The 25134-nt window shown below is 49.3% G+C and overlaps 2 protein-coding genes across 2 annotated transcripts in view; both read left to right on the top strand.

Annotated features, from left to right (window-relative positions):
- ENTPD1 (ectonucleoside triphosphate diphosphohydrolase 1) overlaps positions 1-8619 on the top strand; it is a 32053-nt gene extending 23434 nt beyond the window's left edge. The window contains exons 5-10 of the mRNA XM_053983896.1: positions 726-885; positions 1506-1742; positions 2270-2530; positions 3493-3612; positions 3794-3931; positions 4066-8619. Coding sequence (XP_053839871.1) covers positions 726-885; positions 1506-1742; positions 2270-2530; positions 3493-3612; positions 3794-3931; positions 4066-4272 — 1123 coding nt within the window. The 3' untranslated portion in view covers positions 4273-8619. The remainder of the gene's footprint in view (positions 1-725; positions 886-1505; positions 1743-2269; positions 2531-3492; positions 3613-3793; positions 3932-4065) is intronic.
- A 3674-nt stretch (positions 8620-12293) lies between these two features.
- CPN1 (carboxypeptidase N subunit 1) lies at positions 12294-23678 on the top strand. Its single transcript, XM_053984255.1, has 9 exons — positions 12294-12724; positions 15573-15769; positions 16447-16602; positions 17007-17189; positions 18680-18791; positions 19469-19608; positions 19919-20018; positions 21439-21557; positions 23420-23678. Exons 1-9 carry the CDS (start codon positions 12502-12504, stop codon positions 23549-23551), a joined length of 1362 nt encoding a protein of 453 aa, XP_053840230.1. The 5' UTR covers positions 12294-12501; the 3' UTR covers positions 23552-23678.
- Positions 23679-25134: the final 1456 nt, after the last annotated feature.

The raw sequence follows: 25134 nt of genomic DNA, 5'->3' as shown, positions 1-25134 counted from the left end.
ACTGTGCCCAGGTATGCTCCTCTGCTGCTGACCTCTCTGAGCCCCGAGTCCCCTGGACTTTTCCATTGCTTCCCCATTCACTCCAACTCTCCATCATCTCCTGCATCCACATGCAGCACAGAGAGACCAGGAGATCAGCAGTGCCCTGACATCCCTATAATAAAGGGATGCTCAGACATCCCCACAGTTTGGTATTAGACCCAGATTTTTGAGCCCAAATACGTTGCAACTCCCCACAGAGGGCAATTAAAATAAGGTAATTTTATAATCACATCCTCCTTTAATTACAATTTGTGATTTTCATGAGGGTGACCCAGACCTCTCCTGGCTAGGACAGGGAACTGATCTTTGTTACATATTGCCTGGGAAATCTTCCTAGAGATATCTTCTGGATTTCTTCTATAATGGTGACAGCAAAGAGGGAGAGGAATATCCACAGTGCAACCAACTCCTTTCAGAATACATGCTACAGAACAAGAGCTCTGGTCTCTGCTCCAAATACCTAGCACTCCCAGCTGCAGGGTCCATAAGTGTCAGAGTTGGTGGCAGCTGTGCTGTCAAGGTGTGACAGAGAGGACCACGGGCAGCTAGAGCTGGATTACTCACACGAATGACCAACCTCTGATCATTGACACTTGGTGGGGAGCTGCAGCCTGCCTACTCAGAATAAAGCACATAGTAAGCTGTCAGCCAGAGTTACTCCATCCTTTCTTCTGTTCATCCAGGTTGCAGAATGAAAGTGCAGCTGACAAAGTCTTGTCCTCAGTAGGAAACACACTACGCTCAGCTCCCTTCAACTTCCAGGGTGCCAGAATCATCACTGGTCAGGAAGAAGGAGCCTATGGATGGATCACCATTAACTACCTTCTGGGCAATTTCAAGCAGGTAGTATATCTATAGCAAGACATTTGAGTCATTGGCTTGCAGCACTTTGTAAGTCCTGCCTTGCAAGAAGGTGTCACAGGCACTCTATTCCCTTGTAAACCGTTTATCAGGGATCAGGAAGCTGCACATCTTGCCTCAGCAGCTGTTGTGAGTACATCCTGATACTTAGTGGTATCAGGATGCGCCACTATAATTAGGCTTCAAGCACTGAAATAAAACACCAGCATCTTCAATAATTTTGCTTGGGTACAGCATCCTTCTTACTTCCTGTTCTAAAATATTTCTGTTTCTGAAAAGTTTGACTATGGTTCTTTCCTGTTGAGCTTATAAACCTTCTGAGAGCTGAAACAGTAAGTGGACTGCTTTTTCTTGTAACAATAACATTAGATTTCATATTCTTTGCCCTCCTGCAAGCACTTAGACATGATCCATCTTCTGAATTTACAAGCTTGCATTTTTCTTATGTCTTATTCTAGCTCTCATCTCATGCCGCCTCCAGGACTTCCCATGTTCCCCATGCTTCTGCTTCTCTCCTCATAGTTTTTTCTCTTTTTTATTTATCCAAAATAAATCTTCTCCATGCCAAATATATCTGGTTTACTTTGATTTTTTTTCCCAAGTCTGGCTGGAAAAAGCTTCTACACTCCCTGAAATCTTTAAGTGAGACATCAGGAGCACTAGACCTTGGAGGAGCCTCCACACAGATTACCTTTGTATCAAAGGACCTCACTTCTGAGTCCCCAGAGAACCAGCTCTACTTCCGTCTCTATGGCAAGGATTACCAAGTGTACACGCACAGCTTTCTCTGCTATGGGAAGGACCAGGCTCTGCAGCAGAAACTGGCCAGGGATCTACAGGCAAGTACATCTACACCTGTAATTGAACAATCCTGGGCTCTCCCAGCTTTGGGATACTGGTGCTGTAAAATTTGTTGTGTCCCAGCTCACCTCTTAGTCTGGATTAGAGAAATGTCATTGTTCTCCATACAGACTGGGCATGAGGTGCCCAAAGAGGTGACAGTCAATACTTTCAAAAGTACTGCCAATTTGAGATGCCTTGATTCTTGGGCATGGGATAGCAAGAGAACTGCATTTAACTGAAGTACTCAGGGAAGGTGACATTTTACCATCTCTGAGAAGCCCAAATCAACAGCACAGCTTCACAAACTGTGACTTAAAATAATTTAAGGGTCCTACAGGGAGGCTGTGGCAGTACTCATATCTTCCCCTGCACAGCCAGTGCCTTAAGCCATCTTTATCCTTTTGACCTGATGTGTGCACCTGGATGTGATGTACCGTGACAAGTGCCACCCTTCCTTGTGGTTCTTTCCCAGGGTGTTATTCTAGAGCAAAGTATAACAGCTTGGATTGATTTTTATTTTCAGACCGTGGAGAACAGCAGTCTCCCCGATCCATGCTTTCACAAGGGTTATGAAAGGACTATAAATATTAGTGACTTCTTCAAAAACCCTTGCACATCTGACAAGAAAAAGCAATTACCTTTCAGCCAGCTGTACATAAAGGGAGAGGGGGACTATCAAAAGTGCCGAGAAAACATTCAGAAACTCTTCGACAAAAGCAATTGTCCTTACTCCAGTTGCTCCTTCAATGGGATATACCTACCTCCATTACAAGGGGATTTTGGGGTGAGTCTTCACTCATTCTTCAACTATCTGTGATCCAGAATGTCAGAAGAGCAGAAATTCAAAGTAATTCTAGAGCACATTCTTCATGACTGAGGCAGGAAATCATTTACAAGATGGCTTTCTGGACATGTAACTACGAAAGTAGTGCTGCATTTGCTGTGAGGACAGATATGTAAGAGCTACCCCAGTAAATACTGGCCTAGTAGTACTGCACTGCTCCCATTCTAACCTATCTCCTTGGGCTGCTGTGTTTACTCACGTTTTAAGCTGCCCAGCACCAGAGGCAGGAGAGCCTGCTGCAGGCAGGAACACTGCTCCTGCAAACCTTGTCTCCTGAAGTCAGTGGTGGCACCAGACCTGTAATTCACCCAGAAGTGTCTGAGTGCTACTGAAACCAGCCAGCTCACCTATCTGCTTGCCAGACATGATGAGGAGACAGTGCACACTCTGAACACACATTGTGTGACATCATGCTGACCATCAGTCCTAGAGCTGCAAGAGCTGCTCAGTGATTGTGAGGTTTTCCAGGGAACTGCTAATACAGTCTTGCCCCGTTCCTAAGCTGCCTCCTACCTATCAGCTACTGGCCATGATCAGAGATGGGGTCTCTGGACCTTGGGGCTCTGTACAATCCTTTCAGACCATCACCTCTGCTCTTTGTGGTGATATTGTTTGCACACTCAGTTGCCAAAATGGGATCACGGTTTTGATGGCAATCAGTGTTCACTGTGTGCCACTGGCACAAGTAAAGGAGAGAGCTCACAGTTCTTCAGGATATCATAATTCCTATCTCCATCTCTCAGCATCTCTGAGCCATATGTCTCAAAATTACATCACTCTTAAAAACATTCCTGCTCTTGCGTATGTGATGTCGCTTCTTATATTTCTCTATCTATAAATAAACTAATTTTCTTTTGTGGGATTTGTGGCCTAGTCAGATTAAAATAATCTTTCTCCTTTAGGCTTTTTCTGCTTTCTATTTTGTGATGAACTTTTTGAACCTGACCAGTGAACCAAACCCCCTTGCCCTGAACAAAGTGACCAGCACCATTGAGAGCTTCTGTGCCCGGCCTTGGCAAGAGGTGAGCTGTGCTTGTTGCAGTAGACTGGGGGTGCTGATACTTTTCTGTGGGATAAATGGCTAGGATTCATCTCCAGAGCAAGATGGGGAAGATCCCCCCAGCACCTGCAGCGGATGCTCAGGCACAAGCTGGAGCAGTGGGAAGGTGTGTTTAACAGTCTGGTGATTGCCTCCTTCCCTAGGTGAAGACAGCATATCACCACATCAAAGAAAAGTACCTGAGTGAATACTGCTTCTCTGGAGCCTACATCCTCTCTCTCCTAGAAAATGGCTATGAGTTCACTGAAAACAACTGGCAAATGATCCACTTCCTTGGAAAGGTGTGTTTCGTGGTGGGGAGGGCTCCACCACCGCAGTTCTCTGCCGCACAGCCTGGCCCTTTATCCCAAGGGGTGCCATGCTCAGGCAATGCCATAGGCAGCCTCTCAGCACTGATTCTGCTCTTCTGTTTCAGATTGGCAGCAGTGATGCAGGTTGGACCCTGGGCTACATGCTGAACCTGACCAACATGATCCCTGCAGAGGAGCCAGCTGGGCCCCCCCTCTCCCATGGCAGCTACGTGGGGCTGATGGTGCTGTGCTCCCTTGTGCTGGTGTCTATGCTCCTGTTTGCCTGGCTTCTCTTCCACAAGCCCAAGTGCCTGCAGAAGGGGATTGTTTAGGAAGAACCTGAAGGGGAGAGGAGCCGTGTCATTCTGGCTGCTCAGGGCTAGGAGACCCCAGCAGAGCAGGCTGTACTGTAGAGTCCCTCTCACTGAAGCTTCTGACTGTACAACAAGGGCATTTATTTCTTCTGAATCACACTTGCACTGACAAATGTTGGGACATCAGGCTCGCCACCTTCTCTGCCAAGGACAGACAAGCTCATGTCCCCTCCTGGAATGGGTCGTACTTTCATTCAAGGAAACTTTGCTGCTTGTTGGTTTCTGCCTTGTGCACAGCATTATAAAGAGAAAAGTGGCAGCAATCTTTGGGAGCCAGTGCTCCTGCAAGGGTTATCTCAGGGTCACACATCCCACTGAGCTCTTGGGAGCTATCACGTACAGGGTGATCCTGCTCCTTCTCCGCTGAAGCTGTTCCCAAGAGCCCTTTCTGCACCAGCACACCTCGGCTCACCTCCCTGCGCCCTGAGCTCTAACAGCCCTACAGCTGGCTACAGCTCTTGCACCTGGTTGGCCCCTGAAGGTGGGTCAGGCTCCCAAATGCCACTCTGGGAAAAGAAGGGATGAGGAGGAAGAAGCTGAGCATGCTTATGGTCATCAGCCCTTAGCTGGGCTCTGTTGGCTCTCAGCTCCTTTTGCAGGTGGCAAAATGCCTTTTTCCCACGTCTTCCTGATGTTGTTGCTGGACCAAAGCTGGCTCACTGTTGCACTGAGCCATTCCCATGTCCCTAAGGTACATCAAGCCACAAGTTCCCAAGAAGGCATTGCTGCTTTTTATAGGAAGAGCTTGTATTGGCCCAGGTTCCTTGGCCAGTAGTGGTTGTCTGTGCCTGCAGGGACTCTGGTGGGATCAGTGTGCCCTCAGGTATAACCCACTAAAGCAATCCAGGGTCACTGTGCTGATAACACAGCAGCCTCCAATCTAGGGACAGTGTTTATTAGTTAATGTTCCTGTAGGCAGCTGGCAGCAGTTAAACAGCATGAGTATGCACAGATTGAACCACTCTTTCCACCAGCAAAATTAGTGAAGATTTGCTTTCCTTTCCTCATAGCACAGGCTTATCCTATGGCCACAAGACCCAGGGCTTGTGAGTGCAGCCCACACAACTAGGACGATGCCACTGATTGAGTTTATTATTCACTTTCTTCCATTTTTCCATTTCTTGGTCCAAAAAAAAGAGAGGTAAGTCAGAAATCCATTTTTGTAAAAACACTCAGAAACCACTGGTGCCTGTCTACCTCCCACAAAATCTCAGAAATCTCTTCTCCTAATGACCTGTAAATGTGGAGGCAAAAAGAAAGCAGATATTGTAGAGAGGAAGGTATAGCAAAGACACATCTCTTTCCCCAAGAAGAGGTGTAGGCAGTGTGGAGGGGGTCAGGATGTGCAACCCCAACAATGCCTTCTCCTTTAGGCAAGCACAGACACAGAGCTCTCCCAGTCTTGTCCCTCTGCATAGTCCAGGCCAGAAAATGTCACCCAGTTATTTCTACTTCATGCCTGAAAGTAGAAGCCCTAATATATTGAAGGACCTAAAGGTAAGGGAAAAATCTACCCTGTCCTAAGATCTTTGGGCAGATCATTATTCTTCCAAAAACCTGAGTCTTATTTTTGCTCTGAATTAGGTGGTTTCAGCTTCTGTTGGATCTTGTTCTGCCCATTTCCAAAAGACAGAGTAACTCTGCTATTAAAATCCCTTTTTCCTCAGTGGTGCTTGCAAGTTGTCATTATATCATATTAAATAGATTGGTTTTCAATCTGTAAAGTGGTCTCTGCAGACGTCACTTGCAGCTCTCAACTCCACTTCTTTTTTGTTTTACATCTTTCTGAAACCTGGACACCAAAGTTTTCAGCAGGTAGTTGAGTCACTAATAGTGTATATACCTGGTTTTGATTTATGCTTTATGTTACCCATTCATATATCTCTGGTCCAGGTCTGTTCACTTAACAGAAAGTTTTTAGGCTTTTGAGTCCAGCTGGACTATTGCAACTTGGTCTTTTTTCCCAGTCATGGCATTTCAGAACAGCCTCTGTCTCACATCCTACATCACTATCTCTCAATATGAGCCATTTTTCCTTCTGTGTGGCTCCACTGAAACACATATTATTCAAAGAATATTGCCCCAAGCAGATCATCCAGTTCAATCTGCAAATGACCTTTCACCAGCTGTGAGTCCGCTGACCAGTTTTTGTTTATCTGCAGACACACTGCAATGTCGGAATTCAGCTAGGGATGCAGCCTTCCTTCTGTTGTTTGCAGCAAAGATAGGTTGATGAGAGATGAGCAGCAGGTTTTGGCCATGGCTGGAAGGCATGCAGGAGAAAAATGTGTGATCAGAGCTGCTTCTGCTGCCCAGACAGCCTCATCTGCAGCACACCCCATCACATGCCACCTTCCTTGCATACGGAGCCTTTGTAGCAGAGCAGACGCCCTGGAGAAGCTCCCCAGGTGGGCTGGTGCATCCGTCCTTCCCGTGAACAGCTTGGCAACCTGCAGAGTGGCAGTTCCCCTCCTGAGACCTCCTTGGAGATCTGGTAGCTGCTCAGTTGTGTCCATGATGAGAACTGGCAGATCCATTAGGACATATCAGAAATTGATACAAAAACTTCATGTGGAAGTTGGTGTGGAAAGAAAGCTTGTTCCAGTCTGCTCTTCTTGTCCCTGCTAAGGAATTATGTCAAAGGAAAATGTCAAATATCTGGGAGAAGAGCTTTTACAATGTTTTGTATCTTCATTGCAAGTCCCATAGCATTAATACTGTTAGCTCCTGATTCTGGAGCCAGGTGAGCAGCTGGCATCTTCACTTACTCCTCCCGTCTTAATTATCTCACTTTCTGGTTTGAGTTTTGGGGTTTTTTAAGCTTTAAATATTACTTGAGTGCAACCAAAAGGGCCCGAACTAAGATAAATGCAAAATATGTTACAATATTTTTAAACCTTATGACTTTTAGACCCCATTCATAAATCAGTCTCTCCAGGATAAGAACTTCTAAGGTGACAACATGCCAGTTGGGCAGCCTGAGGCTCCAGGAATTGTTTGACTGAAGGCATTCTGTCAGGGTGAGACAATTGCATGTCACTGCCTGGTAGTGAATATTCACAGAACAGCCGAGGATTGTTTTCTCTACATTTCTCCTGTTATTGCAGGACTTTATTCATGGAGGCTACTCAAAATCCTTGGTCAAAGAGCTCAAGTTTATGAACATTCATTTCTTTGCTTCTGTGTTGCATCTGATCCAGCTGTATTCAACTCAAATGTGTGTTCCAGAGCCACCCAACATGTACATGAAGACCATTAATGATAGTGGAGGGAGTTTCCAAATATGCCAGTAATAATGTATCATTTCTCTTGTTAATACAGTTGATCTGCCTCAGTGATAATTATCTGTGCCTTATTTCTAATTTGATAGCTTCTGGCTTTAATTTCTAGACACTTCCTGCTTTACCATTTTGCTTTTCCTGGGTAAAAAGCATCTTTTACCATCACATGTACCTGTCTATCACATATTTACTCACTATTCAGCTCTGCTGCACTGCTGAGACTCCAGACCTTGGTCTCTCCTGAAAAGAGAGTTCTCCTGGGCTCCCAGGAAGCTCTAAGATGTGCTGCAGCAAGGTGGGATGAGCATCTCTGGTTTGGGTTCAAATGTTGATTGGTCCATTTTTGGGGAGGTTCCTTGCAGAGGGAGTTGATAGCTTTGCAGGGTGCAAGAGCAGCCTGGTCTCGCTGGGACTGATGACCTCTATGAGTTCTGCCATATTCAGCCGAGTGTCAGGTGTGGGGCAAAGCTATTGGAACTTGTCAGAAGAGAGCCCGGGTACCTGCAGCATCCTCAGCTCTTGCAGGAAAACTGTTCCCCACCACAGGCTCTAAGTACTTTTCACTCTTCTCCCAGATAAAGCTGCCTCTCCTCTGTGCACAGGCTACAGCAGTTTTCTCCAGCCCTACAGCAAAGCACAGTGGGGCCTCCACTTGGAAGAAAGCTCTCAGAAGTGAGGCCATCACCTCTGCACTGGAAGGCTGATTTGAAGTGTTGGCACTGGCCAGGGCTTTCCAGTTTCTCCCAGAGCAGTTCTGGGCCGGATGTGTGCCCCTTCATTCTCCACCCCAATTCTTCCCATGCTCTGTGCCAGGCAGGATGTGCAGGCTCTGCAGGGCTGCCAGCTTTGTCACAGGCTCAACAGCCTGTTCAGGAGGGACTGGGGAGAGTACACTGAGGACAACAGTCCCTGCCACCCAGGCCATGTGTTTTCTTTCCGTGGCCCAACCCTGAAGAAATGGATCTTTGTTTTGATGCACACACAAGCCTCTGTATGCTTATCATAATAAAGACTTCTGAACTGATGCCAGAAAAGTTTTCATGCTGTTTTCCAGAAGATGGGAGTTTGCCAGTAGTGGAATGGAGCTTCTGGCACTAAACATGGAAAAGTCCTGAGATGTGATTTCCTCTCTTGCCAGTTCCTTGATGCTCTCCTAGCTCAGCTCTGAAGTTCCCAGTGGATGGGTAGCATCCCCTCCTGGTAGAGGGGTCTTTCCTAGGCTCTGGGCACCTCACACAGGTTGCCTCACTCCTGGGAAGGCTGCTAGTGCTGAAACCACATCTTTCTTTGCCTTAGCTTCATCCTGACCTCCTCAAATCAGTTTGTTCTCCCAAGCTGTGAACTGGACAGAAGCAGTCCTCTGTTCTCATTTTCCCTCTCCCTCCCCCAGGCAGTCCCATTGGCATCATGATTCCATTGGCATCATGCTGGCACTGCAGCCCACCTTCCCAGCCCTCCAAACAGGTGAAGGACAGTGGGCCTGTGCCCCTTGCTCACAGGGCTGCATGTCTCTGTGTGTAGCCACAGCCATAGCTCTGCCAAAGCAAACAATGCTTGTCACAGTTGTTATTTTTCTTTCAGCATGAACTCCCCACAGTTTTCTCATTCTTATGGCTATTAGCTTGAACTTTCCTCAAATTTTCCAATCTTCCTCTGTTAACAATATGGCCAGAACTAAAGTGAGCCCATCAGATGCAGTCTTTCCATGGTCAGTTCCAGCAGAATCAGCTCCTTGCCGCCTGTGCCCATCAGCAATGCAAAGGTGGGGAGACAAGGCTTGTATTCACATTCCTCTCACTCTCACCACAGTGGCACAGAGCATTCCTTCTCCCCTTTTTTCTCTCACTGCCTCAAGGTCTCTCTGTTTTTGAACATCTGGGTGGGGGGTGGGGGATGTATGATCCATCCCAGATGTATTAGCCGTATTTTCCAAATGAAGTTTTTATTTACTTCACTGTTTCTAAGTCCTAACATCTTCTATTGTTTGTTTCTGCTTTCATCAGAGTTTTCAAACATGTCCAAATTTATTATTGTCATTTTCCTAGAATGTATAAAGGCCATACTAGGTCATATCAAACAGGCAGTGGATTGGCACTCATCTCTAGCTGTGTGGTGGGCGAGGATTTAGAGGGATAGTTAGGGAAACAGTATAATCCTTTTCTTCTACCCATCAGGGGCTTAGGAAATTTGTGATCAAATGATTACTTCAAGATCTGATAACTATGGGTGACCCTGTTCTCTATGAATTCATCTTATCCTCTTTTGCACTCATTTAACTTTCAGCTTTGATGATGTAATTCCATGGCGTCTTTTGTGCAAAACTATTTCCTTTTGTATGCTTTAAACGTGCTGCCTGATAACAGGCTGCCTCCATCTCTGTGCTATGGATGACGCTGACTAACTCTCCAGACCTAGTAGTGTGTGAGATGTGTTCTCCACCCACATAAGATTTTGCCCATGGCTCCTTTTTAGGCTCTAATGCTCTGGCATTTCTTTTTTTGTTGTTTCTCACATCAGTGTTGCTTGCCTCCATAGGAAAGTGAGAGTTTTCCTCATGTGTCCCTTGGCAGCACTGCAGTTCCAACTCTGCCACTACCGTCCCAGGCTACTGAAAGCAGCCTAGGAAGGGAAAGGGGAGGGTGAAACTGGCCAAACATGGGGCTTGCACTATTTTACTACAGCCCTGCCTAGCACTCTCTGGCTGCCAAGTAACACTGGGTAGTGCTGGAAACCTGCCCACGACTCTTTCACATGGCCTTCATTGCTGAAGCCTGGGGAAAGAGCAGCTCCACGGGAACCCAGCAGCCCTGGGAGCAGGGATGTGAAGGAGGTGAAGGCATTTCCCACTGCTGTTGTGGGCTGCCAGCTTTGCAAAATACCACCAGACACATCTTGCTGTAGAGTACAAGAACTGTCCTACCATACCCATGCTCTCCATACCACAGCTTCAGCTACTTTGCCTTGGTTTCTGGCATGTGCTGGGAGAAGCTATCCCCTCCAGCACTGACTCTTTTTAGCTAGCTACAGATGGGTGCAATGCCATTCCTGGTCCTGAACATGTGTTGCTTTCAGACTGGCTGACAAGCAGGGATATGGGGGGATGAGGCTTACATAGGAGAAGGTATCAATATGGTTACTGCTATCTCTATGTATGTGTCATATTTTTCTTTTTATGTTCATGTCTTCAAAACAATATTTTTGGGGGTTAAGAGGGAGCTGTGTAGGTGGGGCAGAAGACCAAGAAGGCAAAGGGTCAAGGAGAGAAATTATAACTGTGATGGTGCTGGGGCAGAAGAATGTTGGATATGAAAAAGTCCGAATAAGCCAAGTCAAGAGCAGGCAATCCATGTGCCTTGACCACCAGCCTATACTGTTTGCATCTGAGGCTATCAACAGCAGCTAGAGGCTATAAACAGGGACTCCCTGGTTTTACCCCTGCTCTTCCTGGAAAATTGAGGTAGAAAGACAGCAGCCCAAGAAGATGTGGACAACAGGTAGGAAAGCACTGCGAGAGAATGCTTTGCTGGATGAAGCAACCCTTGGCCCAGAAATTAGAGCAATGCAGCACAGATCCACCTCAAGGCTGGAGGGAAAGCAAATGTTTAGCATGGCACTGAGTATCCTGGGCAGCCTATTACTGATGGCCAGAGGAGCCCTCTCTAGCATGGTCTGGATAGAGCAGAATAGCATGTTCATGTTATCAAAGGGAGCCTTTCTCTTGGCCTGTCCAGCCGTGATGGTAAATTTTTCAGCTGTTTGTGTTCATGTTTGGTCTCTGTGTCAGGGTTCTCCTAGTAAATACCTCTGTCAGAGCCACTAGGCTGCTGGAGTTTAGCCTTGTGGGGCAAGGCTGCCTCTGGCAGTGGGCAGAGAGCAGGGACCATGAGGAGTCTGCTGCCCACTGGGATAAGCAGAGGGGTGGAGAGGAACCAGCTTCCCCTATATCCACAGTTCTCAACCCTTTGTTAGCAGACAGCAGGACATTTTCATTTGTCTTTGCGCAGTTAAGCAATGTCCTCCTGCCCAGTGCCTGTCAGAACTCTTTCTTATGCCCCCTTCCAGAGCAGGGCGGGGTGATACCAGACTTTCCGAGCGGAGCTCTCCGTGATGGTTCCTGCTCAGCAGACGACTCCTGCATCACATCCCACGCGGCTCTGCCCTCCCCCAGCTCGGCAGTTTGGGCAGCCAGCTGTGGCGAGGGCGATGCAGTCCCTGCCTCTGTTTATCCCGAGAGCAATGGGGTCGCCGAGTGAGCAGGGCCGGGCAGAGGGGCCGACTGACCCGAGGAGCCCGCGGCGGTGCCTCCTCTGCTTCCCCAGGAGAGGGGGCAGGAGAGGAGGCGCGGCGCGGAGCCGGGACCGGACTGCGGGGAGGAGCGGCGGGAGCTGCCCGCGCCCGCAGGGCTGCGGGAATCGTGCGGGCGGCGAGGCCGCCCCGGCGCTATCCCCATCCCCCTCGGCTGTTGCCCCACGAGAAGGCTCGGTGAGGGCAGCCCCCCGCCCGCCGGCCCCCTCTCCTCTCCTCTCCTTTCCCCCGCCCGCCGCTCCCCGAGCGCTTGGCAGCCCCGACGCCCTCCGCAGCCAGTTTTCCAGCCCTGCGCTTCTTCTGCGGTGACAGCCAGTGGCTGCGGGGCCCTGTTTGCTGTCCAGTTAATAAGTGAGCTGGAGCGGGGGGAAACTTCTCCGCCGGAGGAGAGCGGGCTCGCCGGGGGCCGGGCGGGCGGGCGGGGGGAGCATTCCTGCGCCGCGGGGCCCCGGCGCGCCCCGCTCCCGCCGCCCCCCGCCCGCAGGTGCAGGGGGCTGGCACTCGGCAGCTGGAAAGAGCTGGTTGGAGTTTGCACTTTAAGCTCCCGGCGGGGAGGGAGCCGAGGCTGGGAGCTGGTCCGGGCGCCCAGCGCCGCGGGAGGATGGCGCGGTGGCTGCGGCCCCTCGTGGGAGCCCTGCTCCTGCTCGAGGGGGCGGCCGCCCTCAGCTTCCTCCACCATCGCTACGAGGAGCTGGTGCAGGCCCTGTTCCGCGTGCAGAGCCAGTGCCCCTACGTCACCCGCATCTACAGCATCGGCCGCAGCGTCGAGGGCCGGCACCTCTACGTGCTGGAGTTCAGCGACTACCCGGGCATCCACGAGCCCCGTGAGTACGGGGGAAGGGGACAGCGGCTCGGAGAGGACGGGCTTCGCTGGCACACTCCCTGCCACGCGGCACTGCTGGGGCACTGGGTGGGGGGTATCTCCCTTTCCAGGCAGGACTCCTGGCAATGCCCAGGTGCCAGGCAGCACGCTCTCCGGCAGGGACCCCGCAGCCAGCCCAGGGACGCGCTCGCCCAGCCCGCACACGTGCACCGTGCCATGCCCTGTGCTTGCGTGAGCTGCAGCGTGGCCCAGGCGCGTACTTTGGACGGAGCTCCGAGTTTTCAGCTCAATCTAATGCGAGAACGCAGGCGAGTCCATCCCAGCACCCCGCCTGCCCTACCACACTCTCCCTCCCAAAACAGTGTTGTTCAGGCGAGTAGAGCAGCACCCACCCTCTGCCCTGTGCTGCTGGGTGGTGACAGGACAGAAAGTGTTCGGCCCTTCCTCCTCCAGACGGCAAAGCCAGGAGGACAGCAAGCGAGGACCCCGGCAGAGAGGGCGCTGGGCTTCTACAGCCCTCTCAGCCCCGTGGGCAGTGCAACCCCAGTGACAGGCTGGTCTCAGGGATCTCCACCTGCTGCCACGTGGCCCTGTGGAACCTTGGCAGCAATGGCCCCTTGAGCTGCTGCCTGTGCAGCTTGGAGATGCTGCCGAGCCAGACCTTGCTGGCAGCCAGGTGCCCTGGGGGGGCTGAGGAGAGCAGCTGCCTCTCCAGGCTGGGGGGCTGCACACAGGGCTCCCTCACATCCCTGCCTTGTTCCCTGAGCTGCAGATAAGGACAGAGCTTTCTGCGGGATCTTTTGCCTTTTCAAGTCCGGGTTGATGTGGTTAAACGCAGGGGCTGGTAAGTGCAGGCAGCCTAGTCACGTGTAAAAATGCCTGCAGGGCTGCAGGGGTGTGCAGAACCTGTGCCCCCCTCAGTGGAGCAGCCCCACAAATCCCACAGCACCCCATGTCTAGCAGCACTGCACTGAGGGCATACTGTTCCAGTCCTGTGGCCATAGGATCATTTTCAGGGGTGCCAGGTGGTGGGATGGGAGGCTTCCCACCTTGACTACTTCTGTGACAGCCCTGTTCAGCACTGGGAAACCTGTGTGGCACTGAGGGCATCTGGGGTACCTCCACAGTACGTCATGGGCTGATTCAAAGCACGGAGTGAGCAAAGGGCACTGGCAGTGCACCACTGGATTTTAGACTTGCAGAATCACATGAAAGCAGCTGGAAAGGCTGTAGGAGATGACTCAGATCTCCCCTGCCCCAGGCAGGCAACATGGACCTGTGGCCCGGCTTGTAGCATGGGCCACTGTCAGGCTGGCACTTTCAGCTTGTAGCATGAGGAATTTGGGAAACTCTGGATTTCCTTGAAGGACATGAAAAGTAACTCTGAAAAGCAAGCTCAGAGTCAATGGGCTTACATGCAGTAATTAGAGTTTGTGTGTCCATATACATAAAGTTTAGGGGTTTGCATACTGAAAAAGGCTGGCAAATCCTGTTGCAGACTCAAACAAAGCAGAGAATCCTTGCTGAAACCTTATTTCTTTAAAGGCTGCACATATGCCCAAGATTTTTTCTGTATTTTTAATAACTGGATTATCTAACTAAGTCAATTCTCATGTCCCTGAAATCTAGCAAGATCAAAATATGTTGCTCACCTCTGGTGTCTTGCATTGAGACACAGCAATTAAAAAACATGGAAAAACAAAATCTTTAGCTAATATTAGACTTTTTTTTTTTTTTTTTTTTTTTTTTTTTTTTAACGCAGCAAAGGCACAGGAGCTTTTGCAAGCAGCAGCTCACAATCTGGGGATGTGATGCCTTTTACCCCAGGGATCCTGATAGACATCATACCTGGCAGCAAGGCTGCACATGCTGCCGCTGCAAGTCTGATCCCTGCTGGTGTCCAGAAAGCTCATGGTGCAATGGGAGTCTCAAGATCTGGCAAGCCAGCATTTGCAACAACACCCTCTTTTTTCCTGACTCTTTCATGTGACAGTCAGACTCCCTTTTTAACTTAATTCCCCTGTTGTCTTTCATTCTACCAATGCTGGCTCCAGCCTGCAATGTGACATTTTATTTTCCCACAAGTAACTGCTTTAAAAGGCCTCTGGGAAAGCACAACCTGTCCCTCACATGTCCTGCCTCTCCTTCAGCAAAGCATCAAGTGCTGTTCCAGGCACTGTCTGCCTGTGGTCTCCAAGTCTGTATTTTGAGACCTTATTTTAGAAAAGTCAGTAGCAAGAGACCTTTTTGGTCATACTGGAGCTGCCTGAAGGACAGTTTGATCCATATTCAGCTCAGCTGCTGAAGGTTTCTCCAGGGTCTTTTCCCTTGAGGGTGAGGAAGACCTTAACCTTGAGCTTGGAGGCAAGTAAAGAGGAAGGAGACATGCAGAGCTGGGAATGGGCCATGCTGGTGACAGGCACTGAGGGCAAATGTAGAAGAGCAGAGGTGGAAGAAACAGTGTGTCCCTTCCACTGCCACCTACCACAGAGCTGTGAGGCCCTGGCAGCCCAGGGCAATCCTGCCAGTGCTCCTTGGTCCTTTTGTGCTGCCTTTCACCAACCCAAGATCAAACCACCAGCAAATACTCTTCCTGTGTGCTCCAAAGGCCCAAAGCAACCTGGAGGAGAGTCTGAGCTGCTCCCAGAGTGCTGTGGCAAAATGAAGCGGAGCCCATATGAGAACTGTGCCGCTCTCCCTCGCTGAGGTTTCCATTTTCCAAGGGAAAGGTCATTTCAGACCATTTATTGGGTGTCCCTTGGGCTTGCCTGGGGCTCCCTGTGGTAGGCATTTGCTCTTCCCCCCTTTTCCAGCCCTGGCTGATGGCATCACTCTCTTGCTCTCTCCAGTGGAGCCGGAGTTCAAGTATGTTGGGAACATGCATGGGAACGAGGTGCTGGGCCGTGAGCTGCTGCTGCAGCTCTCTGAGTTCCTGTGCGAGGAGTACCGCCGGGGCAACGAGCGGATCACGCGCCTCATCCATGACACGCGCATCCACATCATGCCCTCCATGAACCCCGACGGGTACGAAGTGGCTGCCAAGCAGGTACCAGGCAGTGATCACCTCCTCCAGATGGGTAGGGGCAGAAAGCCCTTCAAATCCCTTTGGGATCCTCTTCACTGCAGTTAGAAGGAGGGGGAATCCTTTATTTTCATGCCCTGCCGAATTTGTCCTGTCAAATGCTGTCACTGCTTCTCACCTCCCTACCAAGGGCTCATGCTGTGTGTCCTGTTACAGGCGACCTTGACAGCTGACGGAGAAGACTTCCCATACCTGTCTTACTCTCCTTAGAAGTTATTTGTCACAGAAAGGTCACTGTAAATGCCCTGCCCTAGACTGGGAAAGTGACAGCTGAATGCCACTGTCATAAGCAGGCAGGGACATGAGAGATGGGGGGTGAAATAAGTCCCTTAGTCCTCCTGAAAAAAATCACCCATTTCTTTGTGCTTCTAGACCTCAGGGAGGTATTTGTGGCTCTTTCAGCTAAAGCAAATTGTTTACTTGTCTTGTGGCTTACTTATCTTCTTGAAAAATGAAGATATTGTTATTGATTTTCCCTGTCAGTACCAATACTCCTTATTGCCCTGCCAGCAATAACACATCTTGTAACTCATAGGCACTGAAGTGCTTTTACAGTGGCCAGTCTCTGCTTCTCTGATGCCCAACCTGACTGCACCCTACCTGCACAGGACTCACCCCTGTGATGCACCTTTGCCCCACAGGGCCCAGACAGCAACGGGTACTTGACAGGGAGGAACAATGCCAATGGAGTGGACTTGAACCGCAACTTCCCTGACCTCAACACACTCATGTACTACAGCAGGGAAATCAGCGGGCCAAATCACCACATCCCACTGCCTGACAACTGGAAAAGCCAGGTACCAGTTTGGGATACCGTGAGGGCTAGAGCATCCTCTGAGAGTGTCTCAGCATGCAAGCAAATACTCTGTCCTTTGGCTTGAACAGTGCTTGTTTCCTTCTCTGAGCCTTCTGCCTGCAGAGAAACGATGCAATCCTGGTCCCATATCACAGCTTGCCCCTCTGCCAGAAGAGGTTGACATCACAATCCAGCTTGGGGGAGCAGGCTGCAGTGCACAGGGCAGAGGAGGTGACACATGCTGTGCCTCAGGTTTTGGGGTTGTGCTGGGGGAGCTGCTTTGTGTATCAGGGCAGTTGGTGGAGAACAAAGGAAGCTGCAAGAGGGGTCAACAGGACAGGGTCTGACATGGTCAATCACACACAGCAGCTGGCACAGAGGTCTCTTCTCCCTGTCTCCTTACAGGTGGAGCCAGAGACATTGGCTGTGATTCAGTGGATCAGCAGCTATAACTTTGTGCTCTCGGCCAATCTGCACGGTGGAGCAGTGGTGGCAAATTACCCCTATGACAAGTCCCAGGATCAGCGGTTCAGGAGCCACCGGCGCACGGTCAACACGCCTACCCCTGATGACAAGTTGTTTCAGAAGGTGAGCACGGCCACGTTGGGCAAGGACATTCCCTGGCAGGGTGCAGAGTGAGAGCTGGACGGGAGCTCTGGTCACTGCGTCATGCAGGAGCTGAGCCAAGAAACGTGTTGGAAATAATCATTAGCAGACTACAGCATTTCTGCCAGCCACTGGCTCAGGAGCCAGGTCAGGACAGTCCCACCCTGTGAGCCAGTCCCACCACAGGGGCAGGCCAGTCTTAACCCTCAGGGCCCCCCTCCTTGTCCAGGCTGTGCTTGGTTTCCCCATAGCCCAAATATCACTGGTATACTCAATAACAACCTGCCCTTCCAAAACTGGAAGCTGCATTCAGCTTTGCTACACCGTCTTAGAATGCATAGGGTTTTTTTCCTAGAGAGGTAACTGGGGGCCAGCTGATACCAGGATAAGGGAGGTGGGTGCCCAGCAGGGGCTTATGGATGGTGAAGAATAAGAACTACAACAAATAGCAAGAGCTCCAGGAGTATAAGCAGACATCAGGGAATGCATCAGCCTGTGCTTTTGATCCTGTTAGTGCTAGCTGAAGCTTGTGGTTTTTCTTTATTATCCCAGAAAACAACGCCTTCAGTCACTGCTTCCATTAGGAAATACCCAGCACAAGAAAGAAGTAAGTCCGCCTCAGAACAGTTAATGAGAAAAATAAGTCCAAGCTGGAGTTCAGCCTTCTCTGGAAGCAGAATCTGCAGGGCCTTGTCAGGACCTCCTGGGATCACGGCCGTGCTCAGACCCAGATGTAAAGAGGCTGCAGTCTGGGGCGTAGGCTAATGATACCCACATGGCCTCAGGACTCAGAAATGTAGAGAAGTAACTGTTTTCCTGCCGACAGAATGACATTACACTGGAATCTGAACCATAATATAGGGGTATAGAGTTTGCCTTAGAAAATGCAAATGCCAGTCTCTCTTAAAGTGTCTTATGCAAAGGACTGGCTTTGGATGCAGCAGCCCAGTTTTAGCCCTGCCTTCATGTCTAAAAATAAACAGTAACCTTAATAAGAGCAACAAACAAGTCGTTGCTAGAACCGCAAGTTGCCCAAACTCTTTCCTAATTGAATTTCCCCCAATATGTATCTGGTATTTGCCAGGACTGATCCTGGTTACTTTTCTTCATATATCTTTTTCCTCTGTTAGTGCCATTTGCTGTGTGGGTCCAAGTGTCCCTGCATATGTCCAGCACCCTCTGCTCCCCCTCTTCCCTTCTCAGTATGAGCAAGGCAGAAGCCCTTTTGCTATCAACAAGCTTCCAGCTTGCCAGGTTACTGCTCTTCCTTCTTCACCTTTATCTGCATAAGTCTTGTAGAGGTCCTGGGCTCCTTGTGTTGTATTTTGTGGCAGTAAAACAAAGGAACTCTCTCCTGTCTGACTTCCTTCCCATGCTCCTCAGCAAAGGAAGGAGCATGTTTTGTCCAGAGCCAGGCAGGTTCTCCAGCCATGTGGGGCTGGAGCGGTGACCACTGGCTACTCTCCCTCTAGCTGGCCAAGACCTACTCATATGCCCACAGCTGGATGCACCGGGGCTGGAACTGCGGGGACTACTTTGCTGATGGCATCACAAATGGGGCATCCTGGTACTCACTCAGTAAAGGTAAGGGCTGGCCAGTGAACACTCCCCACAGCAAAAAGAGGTGAAGGGATAGACAAGAAACCTCAGGACAGGATGGGTTGAGGAAGGACTGTGGCAATAGGATTGTGCCTATTACTAGACACCATTCTGGTGTTTGTTTCTCAGACCAGGAAATAGCTTGGGAAAGAGCCACAGAAAAAGCCAAGATCTGTAGAGACCTTCATCCTATGTGCTTCTAGACAAAGGAAACATTAATCTGTTCGTGTATTTGAAAATCCTACGGTGTAAGTCCATCAAAACCCAAAACTGTGACCAAAGGGAAGGCAGCTGCTAGTTCCTGAAAAATCTCATTTAAAAAGGCACAATGAGGAAACTAAAAAATCAACACAAAAGACTAGACAAAAGTTTGAAGAAGAACTGGAAGAGATATATAGGCCCCCTGTGGTTCCCAGCTTCCCTGGGCTTCTGAAGGCAGGTTGATGAATGATCCAGCTGAAAGAGAGAGTTGGCAGCTACAAGGAGAGGGCTGCATGGGTGGAGAAGGCTCTGGTTGCACTGTCATGCAAGGAGGAGGCTGCACCTTTGGTGCAGATAAGGAGAGTGAGATGGTTCTGGTCAAAGAAAGACAGGCCAGGATGATGGAACATAGGAATAGGAAGGGAGCCATGCCCTGGCCATAGGCTAGTCTTCTCTTCCAGGCATGCAGGACTTCAATTACCTCTACACCAACTGCTTTGAAATCACCCTGGAGCTAAGCTGCAATAAGTTTCCCCCCGAGGAGGACCTGGAGAGGCAGTGGATGGCCAACCGGGAGGCCCTTGTTGCTTTCATTGAAGAGGTAAAGCGACAATCCTGAGACCTACACCCTTCTCCTTAAGATCCCCATGGGCCCTGGTGGTAGGGGACCAGTAGGCACCAGGAGTGGAAGGGAGTTGGCTATGGAGATCATGGGGTGCCCTTGTTGGTGGCCTTTGGGGAAGCCTGTTGTTGGTGGCCTGTTGTGTCCTAGACTGGGTCTGGTGGGGACAACCAGGATCACCAAGGGTACAGGAAAAGGAAGGGTCGTCCCCAAAGCTCTGCCCTGCTTGGCAATACCCTCTTGAGCAAAGGAAGGGCCTTGACCCATCTGTCTGTCTCCTTTCCTGCAGGTTCACCAGGGCATCAAAGGGATGGTGTCAGATGAGAACAACAATGGCATTGCAGGAGCAGTGATTTCTGTCCAGGGAATCAGCCATGACATCACCTCTGGTGGGTTGTTGATCCGCTTACGTGTCGGAATATGTGAGTGAAGCTAGCAGGCAAGGCTATAATATGGGAGGCCATCATGGTTTGCTTCCCAAAGACAGTAGAGAAATATGACATCACTAGAGAAATATCCTTATCCTTGACCAGGGTGGGCTTAGGAAAGACAGAGGTGAGAAATGGAATGCAAACCTTATAGTAAAGGACTTCAGAAACTCACCTCCTATTTTATCTGGGAGGGACAACTGGGGGGATAGTCTACTCAAGCCTGTAAGTATCTGCAAAGAGTTGAAACAGAAGATAGCAAAGAACAAGATGAAAAAAACAAGAATAAGATGAAAAACTGAAAGATCACACCAGACAAGTTAGACTGAGAATTAAGTGCCACTTTACCATCATCCAGGTTGTAGTTGTTTCTCCCTTGCTGGCCAATTTTAACCTTTCCATGAACACCCTCCTCTAAGCAGGCCGAACATTACAGACTGCCTGCAGAAAATAGCTGATATTACAGCTCCTCACAGGTCAGACTATGAAATCATTAAAGCTCCTCCTGGCTATAGGTCTGTGAGTCAGTAACACTAATATTTGGCACTTTTTATGCCAACCTGCATAGGAAAGGGGACTGTGGAAAAAAATCACAGAATTGCAGAAAAGCTGGCTGTCAAGAGCCCTCTGAATTCATCTGTCCAGCTTGGAGCAAGATTTTCCCCAGCACTGGCTCCCTCCAGACAATTCTCACTGACCCCAAGGATGGATATTTCACAGCCTAACTGCTGTCCTGTGCCAGGGCTCTACCACATTCAGGTGAAGCTGTGCTCCCAGATCCACCCTGAAGCCATTTGCAATGCCCATCCAGTTACATAGATGGTGTTATATTCAGATTTCCAAAGTAATCCATAATGTGGTGTTACCTCACTGTTGGTCATCCCGTGTCCCTAAGCACACCAGAGCACAGTCTGTCAAAGTGCTTCTGGGGCTTTCTTATGCAGGGAATCAGGGAGCAGCTGAGCTAATGAGCAACTAAAACTTGCCAACCCAAACGTGGCAAAATTGTGTATTGCGGGAATTAGATTCCCGCATAAGGAATCAGACTGGAGCTGTGATTGTCCTTAGGTCTGCTGTCATCTGACTGGTGAGTGCTCAGCTTTGCAGCCCCCTACACAGGCACAGCCAATGCTGCTGTACAGTCCCCTTTCATTTGGCTTTTACTTGCAGACTGACCTCTCCTCCATGGCACTAATGAGACATCACTTGCAGTGTACCAATGTGAATCCAGCCTTGAGGTAGCCAGCAGATTTGGGAAAAAAAATCTGGGTTTTGAAGGCTACACATCCTAGAGGAAGTAACTCAGCAAGAATTACTGGTATGTCTGTTGCTTTGCTCCCTGAGCATCCCGAATGCTTTCTTTTCCTGCCTTGTGTTCCAGGTGATATGGGAGATTATTTCCGGCTGCTGCTGCCTGGCACTTACACTGTCACAGCCTCTGCAGAGGGGTACCAGCCCCTGACAGTCACAACAACAGTGGGCCCAGCTGCACCTTCATTGGTGAGTCAGGCTGCGTAGTCACAAGGGTTTCTCAAAATATCTTCACCCCAGGGAGAAAGAAATGTGGTGGGAGATGTCTAGTGAGCAGCAGAGAAAGGAGATAGGATGTAGAGCATTTCCAGTGGCTATAGGTTATCTGTTTTGGCAGACAAGGTTCTACACAGCTCACAGCAGGGGACAGAGTGAAGACAATGCCATGTGCCTTTCAATTCCTTACTGAGGCCTTGCAGCCGCACTGGGCTCCCATACCAGCTCCTGTGTCCTTCTGCTTCTTGGCCATGGGAGAGCTCCTGGCTGGCTGGGACTGCTGCTCTTCAGCTCTCCCTCCATCCTCTTCACTCTCCAGGATGAGATGATGTGGAGACAGCATCTGTTCCCTGAGGTTCAGTTATCCCCCCAGCTTTGTGGGTTTCAGCACTCTGTTATCATCTGCATTCTGCCTGGGACCAAACATGTTATCAAACTCATAGCAAGAGGCTGAAGTCTGCCTTTCTTTTTGCTGAGAGCGCTGAAGACAAATGGGAACTGAGTGCCAACAAAGAACAGCCAAGCACCTTCAGGAAATGAAGTGCTCCTGACACTGGTGTGTCTCCTACAATGCCTTTCTGAGGGCTGGCTGGACAACTAGAAATTGGTTCTAAAAACAGTGGGTGGTGATCCCTGCCCCTGCTGTTGCCTTGTGAACATGGTGGAACCACATTTGCAGGCTCCTCAAAACACCAGCAGGACTGCCCCTCCCCCCATCTGTGGCATCCTGACACATCATTTGCTTCACTGTATGTACACTGGTCAGGCTCTGCTGTAAATACACTGTGGTTGTTCTCCCACCTTCCATCGCTTCATCCCACTCTGCTCAGCCTCTGAAGTTCTTCCAGGGCTGCCCTCTTCTCAGGATCAGAAACCTTCTAATTTTCATACTAAATTTATTTATGGTCAGTTTATGCCTATTTGTTCTTATGCCAATGTTGTACTTTAAATAGCTCCTTTTCTTCCCTGGTGTTTATTCCCTGGTATATTTATAGGGAGCTGTCAAGCCCAGTCCTTTGTTTTGCTAGGTTAAGCACCCAGCTCTTTGGGTTTCCTTTTTAAAACAGATTTTCTTTTTACGGTGTTACTGTAGAAGACTGATTTGTTCCCTGATAGTCTGAGTTTTGCATATCTCCTCTCACAGCAGCCCTCCTGTTCCCATTTCTGCAACACCTCCCATACTCACTGTTCACCCCATCCCTCCCCCAAGAAGCCCATGCAGCCCCATTCCAGTTTCACCTTTCTATATGGCCTCCCCATTCCCCATGTATCTGATGCTGTGTTTTGCACACTCCCTGTCCTCTACTCCCTCTTGTACCTGCTTGTGTGGCTGTAGTGGATGGAGGTTTCTTCCCCAGAATTGTTTTGCCTGGGTCCACTGGCAAAGGACTGGTTGCCGAAAAACTGATTAATCTAGCAAGATGCAATTGAAAAAAAACTGTCTATCTTAAACCATCCTGCATATTAAATACTCACAGAGATACAAAGCAATGTTGTGTCTCTACTCTCTGATGAGAAAAGGAGAATAAAGAACATAGCTCAGTCCCTTGCCATTCACAGCTCATCTTCCAAACCATCCTAGGACATCACATTGCCACAGGAGTAACTCTGCGTAAGAAACGTAATTCGTTGTCAGTACAGTTTCCACAGGAGGAAAGAAATTTACAGCTCCTTAAGAACTGAGTTCCTTTAACAATGGCTGAGACCCTTTACTGTTTGACTTGGTCCCAGAGTCAGCTTCGAAGGCAGAGGCAGGTCCCGCAGACCCCTGAGCCAGCAGGGCACACACACTGCGTGAAAGATGTTAAATGCAGTTATCTTTGTTCTTTCTCCAGGTGCATTTCCAGCTCAAACAAGAAGTGGTGAGGAAGCCTGCGGAGCGTAAAGCCTCAGGCACACGTATGAACAACAAAGCCCTTCAGAAGAAGGTGGTGCCAAGAGCCACCCGCCGGGGAACCCAAAGATGAGGATAGGTCATTTGGCTGAGAGCTGGGGAAGCCGTTTACATGAGGCCTGGCTGATGACTCCAGCCAGTGAACTTTCCAACAGTCCAGCATGAAACTAGCCCAAATTATTAAACAAGGAAGTATTTAATCCCTGAGCAAATTGTGAAGTCATTCACAACACAATGTGTCTGGGATACAGTTCCCTGGGCAGTGTGTCTGTGTGTGCTGAGATCTTCTCCTGCACTAGCTCAATCTCTGCTCCCTTTACTCCTGAACTGTTGCCACAGCCCACATGAAATGCCACTAGTGTATACCAGGGATAATGAATCCAAACCTTGGTATAAGCTGCACTCACAAACTGGGCACATGAACATTAGTCCTCTGGGTGCAAGTGCCATGCTTCTCCCTCAGGTAAGGACACTTGCTGCCTGCAGACCCCAAAGCTAGGGGAAGGTCAGTTTTAAAGCAGGCAGTGATGTAAGCAGCTCTGAACACAGCTTGAACCACATGCAGCACAGCTATTGCTGACTGGTAACTCTAGGAGGTGATGGTTCAGGGTCATCTCCTGGTCTTGATGTGCAGATGGGACTTCCTAGTAGCTGGTTTGGATTATTTGTAGTCAGATAGGTTGAAATTATACCTGCTGGCAAAAGCCAAGTATTATCCTGTCTCCTTAAGCCTTCAGACCCAAACCAAATGGCTTGCTGAGGAGTTTGCTCTATCCAACCCAAACTATTATTCTGATCACAGAAGCAACTGGGTGAGATCTGACAACTGGTGATGAATAGAAGTCCAAGCCAGGTTATTTGGATGTTCCTTTGAAACAAATACCCTGAACCTTGGTTCAATATGCAATTGGGAAGTGTGGATACTTGATGCCAGCAGTGTGCTGTGCAGGTACAGCATAAGCTGTGCGAGTTTTAATTAGGGTAGGAGAGAAAGGATCCATAGTTTAGTGAGGCAGGCTCAAAATGCTGCTTAGGCTGTGTGGGTTTGGAGTGGAAGCAAGAGTAGACACAAAACTGGTTATTTCCATGGTAAAAATATCTTAAGCAGGCAAAACCTTTCTAGAATTCTTCATTGAAAACAAATAACTCGAGAGGGGTAAACAGTACGCCCCAGTGATTTCTTTTTTCCTTGGGTGGTTATCCCAATAGATATCCCAATAGATTTCTACCATACTGCCGTTGGTTACACTGTTTCTCTCCCTGTCTAAAGCCTGTAAAAAAGTGTCCATCAAACATTCCTTTGCTTCCCCTCCTTTGTAAACATAATTTTTTGTGAGCAACGTCTACCACCCTACTGCAAAAGCAATGTTCTGCACTTCACCCCTCACTGTCATGCCCTCCTCTGTCTCTGCTACAAGATGCTGGTGGCATTTCCAGCATTAGCAGGACACACACACTCTTGTAGCTCTGCCTGCTAACAGAAGCTCTTTCTCTGTCATGCCTTTTCTTGTAAAGGCAGAGGAAGCTGTCCCTTGCAGGTTAATTATACAGGCTGTTGCAAAAAAGTGCCCAGAATGGTAATGTCTTAAGAGTGGCTGTGAGTGATTTTGGTCTGCAGAAACCAGTAGGAGCTGGAGACACTGGCCAGTTCAGCAG

This window comes from Vidua macroura, chromosome 8 (genome assembly GCF_024509145.1).
Source record: "Vidua macroura isolate BioBank_ID:100142 chromosome 8, ASM2450914v1, whole genome shotgun sequence".
Lineage (NCBI taxonomy): Eukaryota > Metazoa > Chordata > Aves > Passeriformes > Viduidae > Vidua > Vidua macroura.
The sequence above is the reverse complement of the archived record's forward strand: the minus strand, read 5'-3'. Positions and strand labels throughout refer to the sequence as shown.

What these genes read in the sequence shown, in the direction of transcription:
- CPN1 (XM_053984255.1), top strand. Translation starts at nt 12,502, where the DNA reads ATGGCGCGGTGGCTGCGGCCCCTCGTGGGAGCCCTGCTCCTGCTCGAG. An exon ending in ATGACAAGTTGTTTCAGAAG is followed by an intron (nt 17,190 to 18,679) that starts GTGAGCACGGCC and finishes CTCTCCCTCTAG; the next exon opens with CTGGCCAAGACCTACTCATA. An exon ending in CAGCCATGACATCACCTCTG is followed by an intron (nt 20,019 to 21,438) that starts GTGGGTTGTTGA and finishes CTTGTGTTCCAG; the next exon opens with GTGATATGGGAGATTATTTC.